At 38.4% G+C, this 16521-nt stretch overlaps 1 protein-coding gene across 1 annotated transcript; it reads left to right on the top strand.

Annotated features, from left to right (window-relative positions):
* The first annotated feature begins 2716 nt into the window (after nt 1-2716).
* On the top strand, nt 2717-14730 carry LOC126336623 (immunoglobulin-binding protein 1-like). Its single transcript, XM_050000507.1, has 3 exons — nt 2717-2952; nt 4278-5014; nt 14316-14730. Exons 1-3 carry the CDS (start codon nt 2836-2838, stop codon nt 14521-14523), a joined length of 1062 nt encoding a protein of 353 aa, XP_049856464.1. The 5' UTR covers nt 2717-2835; the 3' UTR covers nt 14524-14730.
* Nucleotides 14731-16521: the final 1791 nt, after the last annotated feature.

Here is a 16521-nt window from a genome sequence, read left to right as displayed (position 1 = left end):
TGACAACTTTATCAAATCGTGTATTTCATTGTTCACAATTTGAAACTTACATTCCATGTATGAGGAGCCACCAATATGTAGCCTTAACATTTACATGTTAAAAACATAGTATGTCTGTTATTGTTGCTCTGTAGATTTATGTGAAGTTGTTTGTGAATCGAAACTGTTGCATATTTTTTCCCATACCGTATTCGGAAATCTAGAAAGATCTCTCACTGGCAAAACAACAAATATTTGGTCCTTTAACTAATTTCAGGATACATTGTACATATAAGTAGCCTACCAATCTAGTTAAATGTTTTGCACTAATATTTTCATTGAATCAGGCTGCAGCAGTTTTCGCTTTTCCTACTACGCTCTTGAACTCATTTTCAGTATCTTCCAGCCTCAAAGTATCCCCAAGCGAGTAGTTCTGCGATCTGGAACGCTTATCAGTCATGTATGATAGACTATTTCTGCATTCAACGACTATGTAAACATGAAATGATGTACGTGAAAATACCCAGAGTGCTGTTCAGTTGTTGCCAATTTAACTGGACATGAACGTTATTCCAGGAACAACTATCTGGGAAATAAAGTGGCGTCATACAACGCCCATTCCAAGTTACCTCACGGTGAGCTATTCTTGGATTTGTCCCGAAATTGTACAACCGTCCACAGGCGAGTATAGATCTGTCGCAAGAGTGACATATGTTTCACCCCCGAGTTTGACTTCACCAGGACGTCGTCGATATATACATACAAAAGTCTAAGTCACGTGTGGTTTCATCCATGAAAAGTTGAAATGTTTGAGCAGCATTACAAAGTCCAAAAGGCGTTTGTGTAAATTCGAATAGTGTGCAGACGGCAGTTTTAGCAATGTCGTCCAGTACCACATATACCTGGTAGAATGCGCGAACTAAATCCAATGTACAAAAGATGTGCTTTTCCTTTTTTGGGACCACGGTATAGTGGAGGTGACCGACTATTGCTTGATGGTTGCGACTCTTTGTGCAAGCGTTGACGAGAATTCCTGGTTCACTATCTTCAGTTTCTGGGATGTCAAGCGGCGTGGTCGAGCACGGAATGGTGGTCCAGGTGTAGTCAGAATATAGTGCACTATCGAGTACTGCACAGGTGCCAGTGTGGAAGTCTGGCATGTGATCTCCAGGAAATGTCTGAGGAGCTCTATGAACGCAGAATCAGCGGTAATCATACGTACTGCTGTGCCTTCCATATGATGCACTCAACCTTGGCTTGCTACGTTGGTACTAGCGTCGAGAAAGCGTCGGTGACGGAGGTCAGGCAAGAATTAATAAAACGATAAAAAGTCCGCTCTGTGTATGGGGTGCGTGACGTCGGCTACGAACTGCCATTCAAATTTCTCGCCGTAGGCCGAAGTTCAACACTAATGTGAAACAACCATACGTTGCGACTGTAGAACCATTGGCGGCGAACAGGCAGGAATCATCACAGTTGCTACGTGGCAGATGGACAGATAGATAGAATGACATTTCAGCACCTGTGTCTACCAAATACTGTAACCTTGTGCCATGTTCCATTACAAACAGGCCACGGCTGCCGTCTGGAAAGCCAGTGGTCTCATCACTGGCTTCCTGCTGCGTTTCCCTGTTCGCACAGCAAGCTCTTCAGAACCATATCGCCGGTGGTACCAACAAACTCTTGTGACGAAGATGAGCGGCTGCACTTTTCTGGTGAGCTGCTGATACGAGATCGGCGACTGGTAGCCTGGGTCAATATCGCAGTGAGCTCGGCAACCTGTGCTTGTAGCGCGGCGAGGGTGTTTTCTGCCTGAGGCCTGGGCAAACAGTTACGGCCCACGCGGACGGATACATTTCCGCTAAACAATCCGCTGTTTGTGCGAGTGCATATAGATCGCCGGAGCACACTGTAAATACCTTCTGTGTATCGGGTGGCAGGCGTGATAACCAAATATTTCGCAGAATGTTATCACTGAATGCTAATGTGCGCAGCAGGCTTAGTAGCTGCGACGGGGAGCGATCGCCCAGCTCTTCAGTGCAGTGTAGTTTTTCCAATCTCTTCGCCTCAGACTCCGAGAGCCGGGTAATCAGGGCGTTTTAAATGGTTAAGTAATGATCACTGCTCGGTCGTGACGCAAAAATGTCTTGCACTTCTGTACTATATCTTCACTGAACGCAGCAACTACATAAGTGTACTTCATGTCATCTGCAGTTACAAGCGCTAGCACAAAATCACTTTCTAGTTGCGCAGACTTCTGCTCGGGATTCTCTTGCCAAAACGGTGACGACTTTACTGTCACGCGATTAAGTACTGCGCCACTAGACACGTCTACAGTTGATGACGGATCTGATATTGTGGAGTCTCTGAGGACTCGGGGGCGGAAGATACGCGTCGCAGTTGATGCGGATGTTTGTACTGAGCGGAACGCAGCACGATACAAGCGTCACTGACCATCAGAGATCACGTCGGGGTCACCAATTGCTGCGTGGCTAGATAATTAGCATTATTAAAATATCAAAACTAAACCGTAGTACGTACGACTCCGTTAAACAGGACATTCGACGATAGATTAAAACATACATAAGGCAAAGAGAAAACATAAGTTAGTGATTGCGCCGAACATAATCATTAAAACAGTCATCACTACCGCGTAGCATTACACTGCACATCAGTATAAAAGCACGTAAAATTTCTTGCGAATCTGTTCTAAACTCGTTGGAATCCAATTGAATGTTATCGCAGACGTTCTGCATGGAACATCGCTGGATTGTTGTTATTTTGAGTGTATAAGTCACTCGTTTGTTTTGGGAGTGTTCGAGGTTTTTCTACGAGGTATTTTGTGTCCAATCTTCAATGGCTAATACCGACGATCATGAGATGCGACAAGTATCCGAAATGTTCGATGAAGGTCTTCAAATTTACAAGAAGTTGGACAAAATAGACGAACCAACGAATAGTAGCTCAGTTCAGGTAAATACACATAAAACAGCTTTTCTTATATTTGTTTTTAGCATTTTAAGCACATCATATCGTGTATTCTGAAAGAAACAACAGGTCTTGCGTATTACCTTGCCGCGTTGTATGTTTAAGCTAGGTATCTTATCAGCGCCTCATGTACAGGTGAATTGTGATTTATTCGTCTCATAGTGTACAAACGCTAATGATTTGATTAGAGTACATGAAACATGTCAAAAAGATATAATACAGCTTCATTTCTATAAAACTGTAGTTAAATAGTGGCAGAAGTATTTCAACATTAATGTGATGTTTCTGCGAAAAGACAGCTACTTTTACTCAACAAGATTAGTGATAAATTACTACATCCTGCTCAGATAACCTGTTCATCGTTAGTGAAATCTTCACCCGAGTTTCAGCATTACTGAAACAAAGTATCATGTAGCTTTGTTTTCGCTGAATCTAGCTTCGTACTAAGAACGTTTTTTCCCTTTGAGTTTCTAGTAAATTTTCATACCCATATAGTGAGAGTGATCAAGCATTCTAAATTGCTACTTACAAAGACGATAATACCATAGATACGTGGGGAAGCAATGTTCAATGATTGGAAGATTTTTAAATAATAAGTTACATGATTGTCTTGGACGTACAGCATACGTTTCTAATTATGTTTTCTGCTGTTTCATTGTAAACAATATGTTGCTAGAGCTTCCCCAAAACAGAATGCCGAATCTTATAACTGATTGGATGTATTTATAATATGAAATTTTCCTTGTATCCATGTCAGTGGCACAAGGCAATTTTATTTACTACACAAATGCAAAGCTAATTAATTTGTTGAATAGATACTCAATATGTTTACTCCTAATTAAATTCTTATCGAGTTTTAATCCTAAGAATTTTCAGAGAATTCATTCTTCTAGATGTTGCTTTTCTTATGACATATTTTAATTTCCTGAAATTTTTACTGTTTTGATCAGAACTGGATCATATGGGTTTTTAGGACGTTTTTGGTTAACCACTGAGCTGAAACCATGTTTTTAGATGATTTTTATATTCATCCTGCTGACAAGGATGTTTATTGCCTCATAGTCTTCAATTTATACAGACATATCATCTGAAAATAAAACCGACGTGGCATTTATGTGGATCAGTAGATTATTAATGGAGAACAAGAACAAATAGGTTGTAGAATACAGCTGTGAGGGACATTGTTTTACTGTTTATCATTTGGAAGAAAAAAAAAAGAAAAAAAAAACAATTTGCTGCATTTGAAGAGACACACTCTCTTTGTTTTCTGTTGCATAAGGTAATTACATCCACATTTGTTTGTCTTGCAGAGCCTCATCAAGAAAGCAATGCATATTCTGGAGGATGCTACAAGACTGATATCATTAGCGGGTGTTTTTAGTTCAAATGAAGCTTTGGAAGAAATTGCTACAAATGATATTAAGTACCTACTCTTACCGGCACTTTTAGGTGGTCTGGCTTTGAAATTGTGCGTGGACGACCGCCTAGAAGTCATTAATACAGCAGAAGTATATTTTCGTGACTTTCTTACACGATGCAAGGACTATGGTGTTATTGATATAGAAGTACCGCAACCTTCACAACAAGATGATGACAAAGTGGTCTCGCCAGTTGGGCCTCAATCAAGTAATCTCATTGACATGGCAATCAAGAGAAATATGAAACTCCAGAGGTATAAAGCGCAGAAAGAATTAGAAAAGAAACTGGAACTTCTGGGGAAGGAAATGGAACAAAGTAATGTAGACGAAGAAGTGAAGCGTAACTTTTACATAACATTGATAAAGTGTTTTGCTAATCAAGCTGTAGATGAGCTGAATAATATTGAAATGGAGAAACCATTAATTGCACACATGGCTCAAGTCAGAAAAGGTGCTGCGTTAGGAATTGAAGAGGAGAAGTCCAGAAAAGTGCGTCCTCCTCAGAAGCCACTTAAGCCCATAATTATCACAAAAGACGAAGTGCAGAAGAAGGTATTTGGAGCTGGGTATCCCAGTCTTCCCGTTATGACGGTTGAAGAATTTTATGAAAAGAGAGTCAAGGATGGAGAGTAAGTTGCACTATTCTCCATTGTACCATACATCTTAGATCTTTAGGAGTGCATTAAGAGTTCATTTGGTAATGTGCATGTTTGCCTCCTCTCTCTCTCTCTCTCTCTCTCTCTCTCTCTCTCTCTCTCTCTCTCTCTCTCTCTCTCTCTCTCTCTCTGTGTGTGTGTGTGTGTGTGTGTGTGTGTGTGTGTGTGTGTGTTTGTTTTCACAATATTGCCATTCTGTTTGGTCTTCCAGATACCATATTACCATTTGGAAAAAACAAACAAAATTAGGTAGTTGTCTGGAGATTTACAGCAATTGTTCGGTAGTGTGTCTAGTTTTTCTGACCAAACCTGTGTTCCTCATTACACATTTGAGTCTAGTGAATAACCCGGGCTATCAGTCTTTTCTTTGTAATATAATGTTTTATGTAATATAGAAACCATTTAGAATGTTTTTGTTTATATGTTTTAGTTGCAGATGACAATTGTGTCTGTTGTTTAGCTCGCAATATGTTATTTATTTCCTGTGAATTGACTCGTGTAGATGAAGATCCATTCAGGAGAAATATGTTTGGAATTGTGTGGTAGACCTACATGTGCTCTTTTGATGGAGTTGTGATGAGACTGAACTGTAGCATGCTCCAATACCTAAGTTAGTTTGGAAGGTTATAGTGGTTAGTCCACTGAAAGTGTTGTGACAGTAATATCATAGAAAATAACGAAGTGTCCGATTCCACCCTTCTGCTTTGATCCATGACGCCCGAAATATGGCAGAAACAACCATACACTACGGCTCCAATATGGTCCTATGACGTCATTACGTAAACATGACAACAAACACCAAAATACACACACCTTCCACAAAATACCTAATCAAACTAACGGGACAAGCATGGGAAATTGGGTTTTATGGTGGGGGCAAACTAAATATAAACACACGTCACTAAACCAAATGACAAAAACTAAAATAACAAGACCCCACAACCATCCCAAATTTCAATACACACAAAATCCACTGGAATCGATCACTTCCCTTGACCTATATAGGCCAACAGAAACAACCAATACCACACTAGGAATCTCAAAAATTTCACCACCACAACATTTAATCCTACCACAAAAAAACACCTAGAAAATTAAAATTGCAATCGTACACTTCCCTTTACCTGTTACCCTTACGACATATAGCCGTCCCTGGTGAGAGATGCCAGAACTTAAGTAAGCCTCATTTCTTTACGACACACTGAACATTCCACAACCTCAGCCTACAGGCCGAATAGCTGAAGAAATTTTATTAGAGACAACAGACTGTCCCCCATCATTACCGACAACCAATAGCTGTTGACCTTGTCAGTCATATCCTTTACCAAAATTCACACACAATGCACAGGAAAAAAAAAAAAAAACTACAATAACGCCGACATCACAAAACCAAAATCATTAACTAACTGAAAAATATTCTGCTGAAGGCACAATCACCACCGATACCACACACGTGCAATGCTACAATGCAAGTGAACCCCATGCACCACATAACACGCTACCCATAAACACACCACCAGGAGAACCACCGACCGCAACAACACGCCACCTCTACGCAAACTAAACCAAAAACATCACCTAGCACACAAACACACCACCAGAGAGCACAATTGATCACATCGAAATGACACCTACAAACACGCCACTCTCACAAACTAAACTCCGTGCTGTTGTGTCGTCACACACCACAACAGCCTTACATCATGTGTCAAAGTCGACGGGTGGGATAGGAAGCTTCCATTGCCCCGTTTCATATACCTTACACATAACTACATTTATGACTCTATTCAGAAAGCATGTTTTTCCACTGTGGTTTAATGTTTCCAGCTTTTGGCACGTTTGAAGGCATTAATAACAAGAACATTCCCTGCCATATATTTCTGGAGGTTTTATTAGTTTATCAGATTTTATTTTGCTGATGTATTTTTGTTGTAGTAACCTCAACCGTGGGTTTTCTCTTGAGGCTCATATCTCTGCCTTGTTAATGACATGAATGGTCTTTTGCCATTGGATCTTGTTTATAACTAATCTAACATTTTCCTATGCAAGCTGTTTCAATAATTAACATGGCATTTGTCATGTGAGGTGTATCTAATTTAGTCAATTTTTTTGTGGACTTCCACTTCAGTTACAGTGAAGCTACTTCAGTTTTTGCACATGAATGGTAACAACTTAGAGAAAGGAGCAATAAATAAATCATTAAATAAATGCTAATCACTCTTTGAATGAAAAATGTACATTGTTGGAGGGATAATATGTTTCCCATATTGAATGTTACTGAGGTCCTTTCTGTTTGTATTACCATTAATTATCAGAGCAGGAATATTGGGAAACTGACAGAATAATTTCTATTAAAGCAAATGTAAATGATATCAGAAATTGAATTAAACTATATAGTTCCAGAGACCTTTTCATGTCTCAAACATCATGATGTATATATGCAGACTGAAGCGATGAGTGAAAATATGTACTGAAGCCAAGATGTTTGAGACTTGAAAAGGTCTTTTGAGTAGTTTCATTTGATTGAAGCACCTATGTCTGGGTTTCAGGCAGGACCCCCATTCCACCATTTTGTTGATGCTATTTGAATAGAGTTGGAGAACATCTGCAGTGCTGTTAAAGTTTAGGGGGAATACCAAGTGGGCTCAGTTGTGAATTTGTGTAGAGGAGAGAGGCATGCTAGTGTAGTCCATGCAGTTGTGCGAAGCCACTGTGCGAGGGTAGTGTGGTGGTTAGCTTCATCTGCCTAATCATCAGGAGACCTAGATTTGACTCCTGGCCGTGGTACAAAGTTTTGTTTATCACTTTGGTCTGAATATACAATTTTGGGTCCTCTGTTGCCAAGTGTATCATGTTCTGTGAATTCACATGACTGGAAAGATGAAACCATGCTTCATCATTCATGATCTAATGGAAAGGATCTAACAAGCCATCATTGATGTCATGCAAAAGCCACATGCAGTGATCTGCATGTTTCTGTCATCCTCTAATAATTGCTGCAGACCTGTTGTTGGTATGGCTTCAAATTAAGACTTCTCAGTATCCGCTGGCAGCTCCTACTTACATGCACCTTTCGGACCAGTTTCTCTGTAGACTTCTATTGGCTATGAATAATTCTATGGCGAATGTCTGCAATACTTCCAGTATGCGAATTGAAGGAATTCTTTGTCAATTTACATTCTGCACAGATCTGTATGTGCGCCAGTTTTTATACAGACTCTGTATTGCTCTCTTTGTTGGTAGTGTTTACCTGGATGCTTAATACTGAAAATTTCATGAGTTTCAGTAATCATTCATGTTTCCACATATGCTTCCACAATTTTAATTCTTTCTTCTATCTTGAAAATAATTTTGTAGACCGCAAAGAGAAATGTCTAACTTCACTGATGAAATAAACTGAAATGCTGAGAGAAAAATGCTAACAATATATTATTGCATAAAACTGTCCATTGTTGTAGCTATTTACTCTGTTTCAGAAGTCGAAATATTGCATCCCCTTTCAAAGGATGGTGATCTACTTTTAACTGTGCTACCCTGTATATATTATTTCAGAAGTGATTAGTACCTCGCATTATCACTGGATTAATGTTTAGTTTCTAAATTACTGTTGTATCTGTTATATAAGTAAGTTGAACAAATGGAAGGAAGTTTGGGGTTTTAATCTAATTTATGGTAAGGTTATATATTAAAAACAAAGATTCCAAGACTTACCAAGCGGGAAAGCGCCGGCAGACAGGCACATGAACAAAACACACAATCACACACACAGAATTACGAGCTTTTGCAACTGGCAGTTGCTTCGTCAGGAAAGAGGGAAGGAGAGGGAAAAATGAAAGGATGTGGGTTTTAAGGGAGAGGGTAAGGAGTCATTCCAATCCCGGGAGCGGAAAGACTTCCCTTAGGGGAAAAAAAGGACAGGTGTACACTCGCACACACACACCCACACACATATCCATCCGCACATGGTAAGGTTATAATGACTGAGCACAAACTTTCTTCAAAGAATCCACTCCAACATTCAGTGAAATCCAATTTAGAGAGATCTTGGGGAAACCTAAAGCTGATGGTGTAACAGACATTTGAGCTTTGCTGCTCTTGGATAAACACTCAGTTGATTTTACCAGTGCATCAGCAAGCTCAGTGGAAAGTATTCCATTTCATTCCTATGAGAAATGTTCCCATGAATTTCACATTTTTTAATCGAGTGTGACTAGAAAATTATTGACTCTTGCCAGCCTTTACATTTAAAACTAGTGCCTTACGCTACACTTCTCTGTAGTTGCACAGCCCGTGAGCTAGCTATGTGAATAATTTACAGTTGTACATAACTGAAAATCTTTCTGTCGATCAGCTTTTAATCAAAAAGCATTACTTAGTTTTGTTTCCAGGAAAAGTTTGAAATCAATTATACGTGTACCATTATTACTCATTAGCTTAGTATTTTACTTTGAAATTTAATGAATTTTTTATTGAAATAACTGTACAGTAGAATTCTTTCGGAAAATTATAATACAAATCTCGTGAGAACCTGTGCTCAGAAATACACTTAGACTTATTGGGATGCGATTTTTGTGGTATGGTTTCACTTTTATTTACTGTTTGAACAGATTGCTCATCAACTACTATATCCCCTTATTTGTTTTAGTTTCCAAGAACTAACCTTTGGATTGGGGCCAGATTTGAAAATCAATTTTCATTTCACAATAGCTACACTTTCCTAAGTGAGTTTTTTCCTCCTGTAAATGGCTGTTTTGTGTTTAATGGATAATTTATTAATAAACACCAACCTCCCTAAGAACATTAACATAACTCTTGAGCACCAGCACTGTAATTTTCATCTGTACCTCTGATGACTTAGATATGAGTGACTGGAAGGTGATGTATTTTCATGTCATGGCAACACCAGTTATTATTTTGCAACAATAACATTATTTTTGAGTACAATAGTAATGCAAATACAACTCAGTTTCATATAACATTTGATGTAGAATCTAATGACTTTAGGATGTGTAGTATTGTGTCAGGTCTAAAAACAAAATATCATTAGATTTTGCACAATGTCTTTCAATCATTGTAGGAAATTGTACTGTGGAAAATAATCCTTAGCTAGCCATTAACAATTCTAGGGCCCTCTGTCATACAGTCTGACAGAAAAACAACAATAAAGTCTCCACCAATCATGATTCTCCAATTAAGTCTGCATAACTTCATTAAAACTATTTCTAACTGCTTTATGAGTCTTAGGGTACTTTTTGCTGGTGGCCTGTAAACTGCTAGTACTACAGTTTGCATGTTTTCTAACCCATTATTGAGGCACAACTGTCAAAAAGTATGCTATTATTGTAGTTTGCACCCCCCATTCCCTCCCACAAACTGTCACTCGGTATACACCACAATTAAGAGCACATATGAAAGAGCCTTGCATGTGGCTTCCACAAACCATATTTAGTAATAAGTATTACTTAAATGAAATGTATGGGAAAAATTCGGAGTAGGTATTAAAATCCATGGAGAAGAAATAAAAACTATGAGGTTCGCCGGTGACATTCTAATTCTGTCAGAGACAGCAAAGGACTTGGAAGAGCAGTTGAACGGAATGGACAGTGTCTTGAGAGGAGGATATAAGATGAACATCAACAAAGGCAAAACGAGGATAATAGAATGTAGTCGAATTAAGTCAGGTGATGGTAAGAGAATTAAACTAGGAAATGACACACTTGAAGTAGTAAATGAGTTTTGCTATTTGGGGAGCAAAATAACTGATGATGGTCGAAGTAGTGAAAATATAAAATGTAGACTGGCAATGGCAAGTAAACCGTTGCTGAAGAAAAGAAATTTGTTAACATCGAGTATAGATTTAAGCGTCAGGAAGTCATTTATGAAAGTATTCGTTTGGAGTGTAGTGAAACATGGATGATAAATAGTTTGGACAAGAAGAGAATAGAAGCTTTCGAAATGTGGTGCTACAGAAGAATGTTGAAGATTAGGTGGGTAGATCACGTAACTAATGAGGAGGTATTGAATAGGATTGGGGAGAAGAGGAGTTTGTGGCACAACTTGACGAGAAGAAGGGACCATTTGGTAGGACATTTTCTGAGGCGTCAAGGGATCACAAATTTAGCATTGCAGGGCAGCGTGGAGGGTAAAAATCGTAGAGATGAATACACTAAGCAGATTCACCAAGGATGTAGGGTGCAGTAGGTTCTGAGAAATGAAGAAACTTGCACAGTATAGGGTAGCACGGAGAACTGCATCAAACCAGTCTCAGGACTGAAGACCACAACAACAACATGGGAAAAACTTCAAATTAAAGGAAACACTGATGAACAACTACTGGTCAAGTGAGCACTTTTCCCTGCAGACTACTTGCCCCAGTAAGTGTTCTACATAAACACACATATTTACATGTTACATATGTTCTGGAAAAATTCCCGTTTGGGGGCAGAAATCCTGCATACCCTCGATTAAAAGAGAATTGCTAAGAAACTCTGGAGTTAAAACTGCTTGACCTGGTATCCAGAATATGTGAGACAGGCGAAAACAGACAGACTACAAGAAAATACAGTATCCCAATTCCAAAGAAGACATGTGCTGATACATCTGACCAAACTATCAGTTTAATTAGTCATGATTGCGGAATACTAATGTGAACTATCTGCAGAAGAATGGAACGACTAGTAGAAGGCAATGTGGGGGAAGGTAAATTTGGGTTCTCGATAAATTTGGGCACATATAAGGCAATAATGACCTTCTTTTGGTAAATGTGTGTGTGTGTGTGTGTGTGTGTGTGTGTGTGTGTGTGTTTTATGTGAGTGCGCACACATGTGCGTATGTGTAGACTACAGACAAGGAGCATGGTATTCCTCCGCCCTCCTGAGGTTGATACGACTTTCTACACACTTTGTGTGAAACTGTAAACAATGTGTTCTGTATTTGCTGTAGGCAGCTATATGAAGAATTTGCAGTATGTGAGTGCTCTGAATGGGCGATATGGAGTATCAAGCATAGTTTAAGTTTTTCTAAAAAATAGTTGATGGCAACCAAAAGTAATATAAAGTTTATAAATGTGTATGTTGACTCTTCTCCTTAAATTTCCGCCATGGAGAAATGGGCTGCTGAGTTTGAGCAAATCATGAAAGTGCCCAAGATGATCAACATGAGGAACACGATGAACATCAAAGGTCATAGAAAAAGTGTGGAGTGTGATATTAGAAGACCAGGCTATGAAGGTGTATGAAATTTCAAAGATTGAAGGGATTTTTAAAGACTATATTGGCTCTGTTTTACCATGAAGAATTGCATGTGTGAAAGCTGTGTGGGAGTTGGGTACTGCACCAGCTCGACAATTTGTGAACAGTGTTTGGCATGATTTTGTAAAAAGGAAAGTGATTTCCTACAACAGAATGTGACGGATGAAACATAATCAAAATAACAGTCAAAACAGTGGCAAGAAGCTGATTCTTCAGGTACCAAGATGGCAAAGATGATGTCATTCAGGAAAAGTTGTGGCATTGGTGTTTTTGGATGAAAAAACAATTCTTTTCAGTCACCAACCTCAAGAAAGTAAAATAATAATTGGTAAATATTACTCTAACCTTCTAATGGGTCTGGATATAAAAAATTGAAAGAGATACATACGGTATGAAAGGAGAAAACTCATATTTCACCGGGACAGTGCACCTGTCAACAAAAGTATCTTGGGAATGTGAAAAGTAAGGGATCTGCACTACAAAGTGTTGCAACATCCACCATATTCCTCAAATTTAGCTACCCCAGATTCCATCTCTTCCCAAAACTCATTGTCATCATGGCTGGTCAGCATTTTCTTGTCAAACCAAGAAGTGATTAAAACTACATATTGTACTTCAGCAGGAACATGACACAGATGGAATAATCTTGCAGTAACACTGTTAGATGAAGTATACTAATATTAAAGGAGATATGTAAAAGTAAAAGAAGGTTTTTAAAAGGTGAATTCTCGTTTTCATTATGAAGGTGAGAACTTTTCACATCACCCTTGTAGCCTGTCCCCCATGTTATTCAGTTTGCAAATGAAGCAAGCAGTAAAGGAAATTAAGGAGAAATTCTGTGTCATATATAGAAGTTGAACATGCACAATAAATAATTCTGATAAGAAGAGTGTATAAAAACTCCTGAATTGTGGTGTTACAAAAATGTTGGTTAGATTTGTGGAATTACTAATGAGGTTTTATTGGATTCAGAAGAAAAGAGCTCTACAGCCCAACTTGACTAAAAGAATGGATCCGTTGATAGGACACATCCTGAAGCATAAAAGAACAGACAGCAGGGCAATTTAGCAAAGTACGATGGCTGAAAATTATAAGAGCGAGACTAAGGCTTGAATACAATAAGCAGGTTCAACTGGATGTAGGGGGTAGTTGTTATGCAGAGATGAAGTATTGTGGAGATCTGCATCCAACCAGTCTTTCGACCCAATATTTAAACAAAGCTTATGTTATTGTTAACTCTACAAGCAGTAGAGGAGTTATTACTACATTCCCACAAACGAAACTTTGTTTCATCCACCAGTTTCATTAAAAGCAGACAATTTATGGAATTTGAAACTTTTTGCTCGGATTAGAGTGTACTGAAAAGTCATTATGCAATAGACAACTTTTGTAAGCTGTCCAAAGTGCGAATTGAGAGGACAGCTACTTTGAGAGACATACATTCTGCAAATCACCATGAATTTGGTTAAAATGTGTGTGTTCCCAAACTGTTGTTATCAGTCATTAAAATGTGAATTTGAACAACAACAAATGTGCATATGCTGTGTTCTGTGCTGTCCAACACTGACTGAGTGAGAATGCAAATCATTACAGAAGGTGTCTAAAAAGTTCAGTTGTACTATCGGGTAAGAATCCCTTAACTTCCACTCTTCCCCCTGCTTTCAGTGAAATGTTGGGAAGCAGTGAGATGATTTGTCCTGCTAATGAATAGTTCCCATTGTTCCTTCGCAGCACATTATCATATGTAATAAATAGATCACAAATCATATGTATTTTACTTTCTGTATGTACATTGTACAGCAGCTTATTTTTGGTTGTAAGGCAGTCAAAAGACCCGCCTTGCAATGGCCTTAGGTCCTCTCTCTCTCTCTCTCTCTCTCTCTCTCTCTCTCTCTCTCTCTCTCTCTCTCTCTCTCTCTCTCTCTCTCTCTCTCTCTCTCTCACACACACACACACACACACACACACTTGCATGTACATGTTATTGGACCTTTGTACATTTACCATGGTTTGTTTTATTCCAGTTTCCCTGATCCTACCCAAGCAAAGGCTTTAAGCCTTCAAGACATGGCTGCTAGAGAGAATGCAAATGAACTGGCAGAACAAGAAGAAATTAAGAAAGAACTGGCAATAGAGAAGGATGAAGAAGAAGCATTGAGAAGAGCAAGAGAATGGGATGATTTCAAAGATAAGCACCGTAGGGGGTGGGGTAACAGAATGAATCGCAGTTAAGATAAAGCATTGTTCTGAGCCAGATGCTAAACTTCAGGATTTGCTGAACAGATGATTCAGGACAGCAAATTGATTTGTGTACATTGTGGGATATGTCTAGATGTTTCTGTAATAAAAATGTCTAGGTGGACAATGAAAAAATGTGTGTGTGTGTTTCCTAAGCATGGAAGGTTATATAATAATTGAAAATAAAGTAATTTAAAAACAAAATAACGTGGTTTATAATGTTCTGTATAATTGTTACCATGCCCTATATACATGCTTGTGTGGATGAAAGGAGAAAAATGTGCAAAGAGGTTCTTTCTTTGTTTTCTAACATTTCAAGAAAGATGAAATTGAAAGACAATATAGTTTTGTATTGTTTACTACATGTTGTTTTCCCTTAAAAGCCTGAAATGTGACTGTGATAAGTGCACACACACACAGTCAGATGTAAGGTGAGTAAATAGAAACTGAAAGTGAGTACTAAGTTACAAATACATAAACCAACAGTAAGTATACATAGTAAATATTAGCATTGAAGTACAAGGTTATTATGAATGAGTGAAGCAATTTCACAGATTTTCTGTAGCTATATTATTTGACGTATTGTGGCATGAACATACATAGAACATACAAAAAATGCAGAAAGAAACCTTTTTTTTACAAGTGCACCATATGTGCTCTGCTCCCCTACTGATCTTGCAGATATCTTGTCAATAATCAAGTTCTTCGCATGTTTGTCATAGCATGTCTTTGTAAATCTGTTCCAAATCACTGTTGGTGTGAGCTTGCAGTTCTGATAGCTTTGTTAGTAGAGGAAGCCTCAACAGCAAGTCTTTCACATAACCCCACAGAAAAAGTCACATGGAGTTAGGTTGGGAAAGTTTAGAGGCCATGACATGAATTACTGGTCATCAACCCTACCATGACCAATTGATTGGTTTCTTATCTAAGAATTTATGAACATTATGACGGGAGTGGGGTAGAGCACCATCTTGTTGGTAGATGAAGTTCATACTGTTGGTCTCCAGTTGTGGCATGTGGCAATGTTCTACCAGGTCCAGATATATGTCAACTGTTTCTTCACTCACTGTAGGCCAACCTGTTGATTTCCTTTGCAGAAGCATCGTAAAGCTTTAAACAACGCATGTCTACACTGAGTGGATTTGGCAATTGGTGGATTTTTTTAGAACCTCGTTCTGAAGTATCATTCATTGATGTGAACACATTTCAAGCACAACATATGCTTTCTCAGTGCCTGTCACCATCTTGCCTAACTGCTCACTCCTGCACTCTCAGGGCAGAAGTCTGAAGTGTGGTTGCAAATATACAAAACTTTTTGAATTTTTTTGTGCGAGTGTTGAGTTCTGTAACAGTATGTCAATTAATGTAGTTATAGTGAATATATGAAATCACTCCAATCATTTATAACAACCTTGTACTGTGTACCTCTCATGCTACTTATATACCTATACATTTATGAAATTTTGTTGTGTGTTCATTGTGGGTGATAAGTGTGTATCACATCATTGTTGCTGATTTTCATAGAACTCGATTTGTTGCAGAGTCCAGCCTGTCACAAGTGCCTAAAACACAAGAAAATCCCTTCTTGACTATGGTTTTGGACTTAATATTATTTGTGCTAATTTTTTTACCTATAGTTAAAAAGGTCCCATTATTTACTGAAAGAAATGTCCAACACTTATACTGTCCAATAGGAATTTTTGAATACAATATGTGTTTAAGAATTTTTTTAACAATTAGTGATTTTGAGCAAGGATTCATTTGTCACTCTAAAAGTTTAAAAAGCTAGAGAGAAGGGTGTAATATTTACTTTCTTCATATCCTTTCATTCATCTTAATTTCATTCCACCTTCTTCTCACTTTAGACTCCTCTTCAATTTTTTGCCTCCCCTGTTCAGTTACCAATGGCCTGCCATTTTTTAGCAAACAACAACATAAATTTCTGTTTTTCCCATTGTTAAATCAGTTCCTTCCTTGCACCAAGTGACCCTA

This window comes from Schistocerca gregaria, chromosome 2, assembly GCF_023897955.1.
Source record: "Schistocerca gregaria isolate iqSchGreg1 chromosome 2, iqSchGreg1.2, whole genome shotgun sequence".
Lineage (NCBI taxonomy): Eukaryota > Metazoa > Arthropoda > Insecta > Orthoptera > Acrididae > Schistocerca > Schistocerca gregaria.
This window is presented reverse-complemented; position numbering and strand designations above follow the sequence as displayed.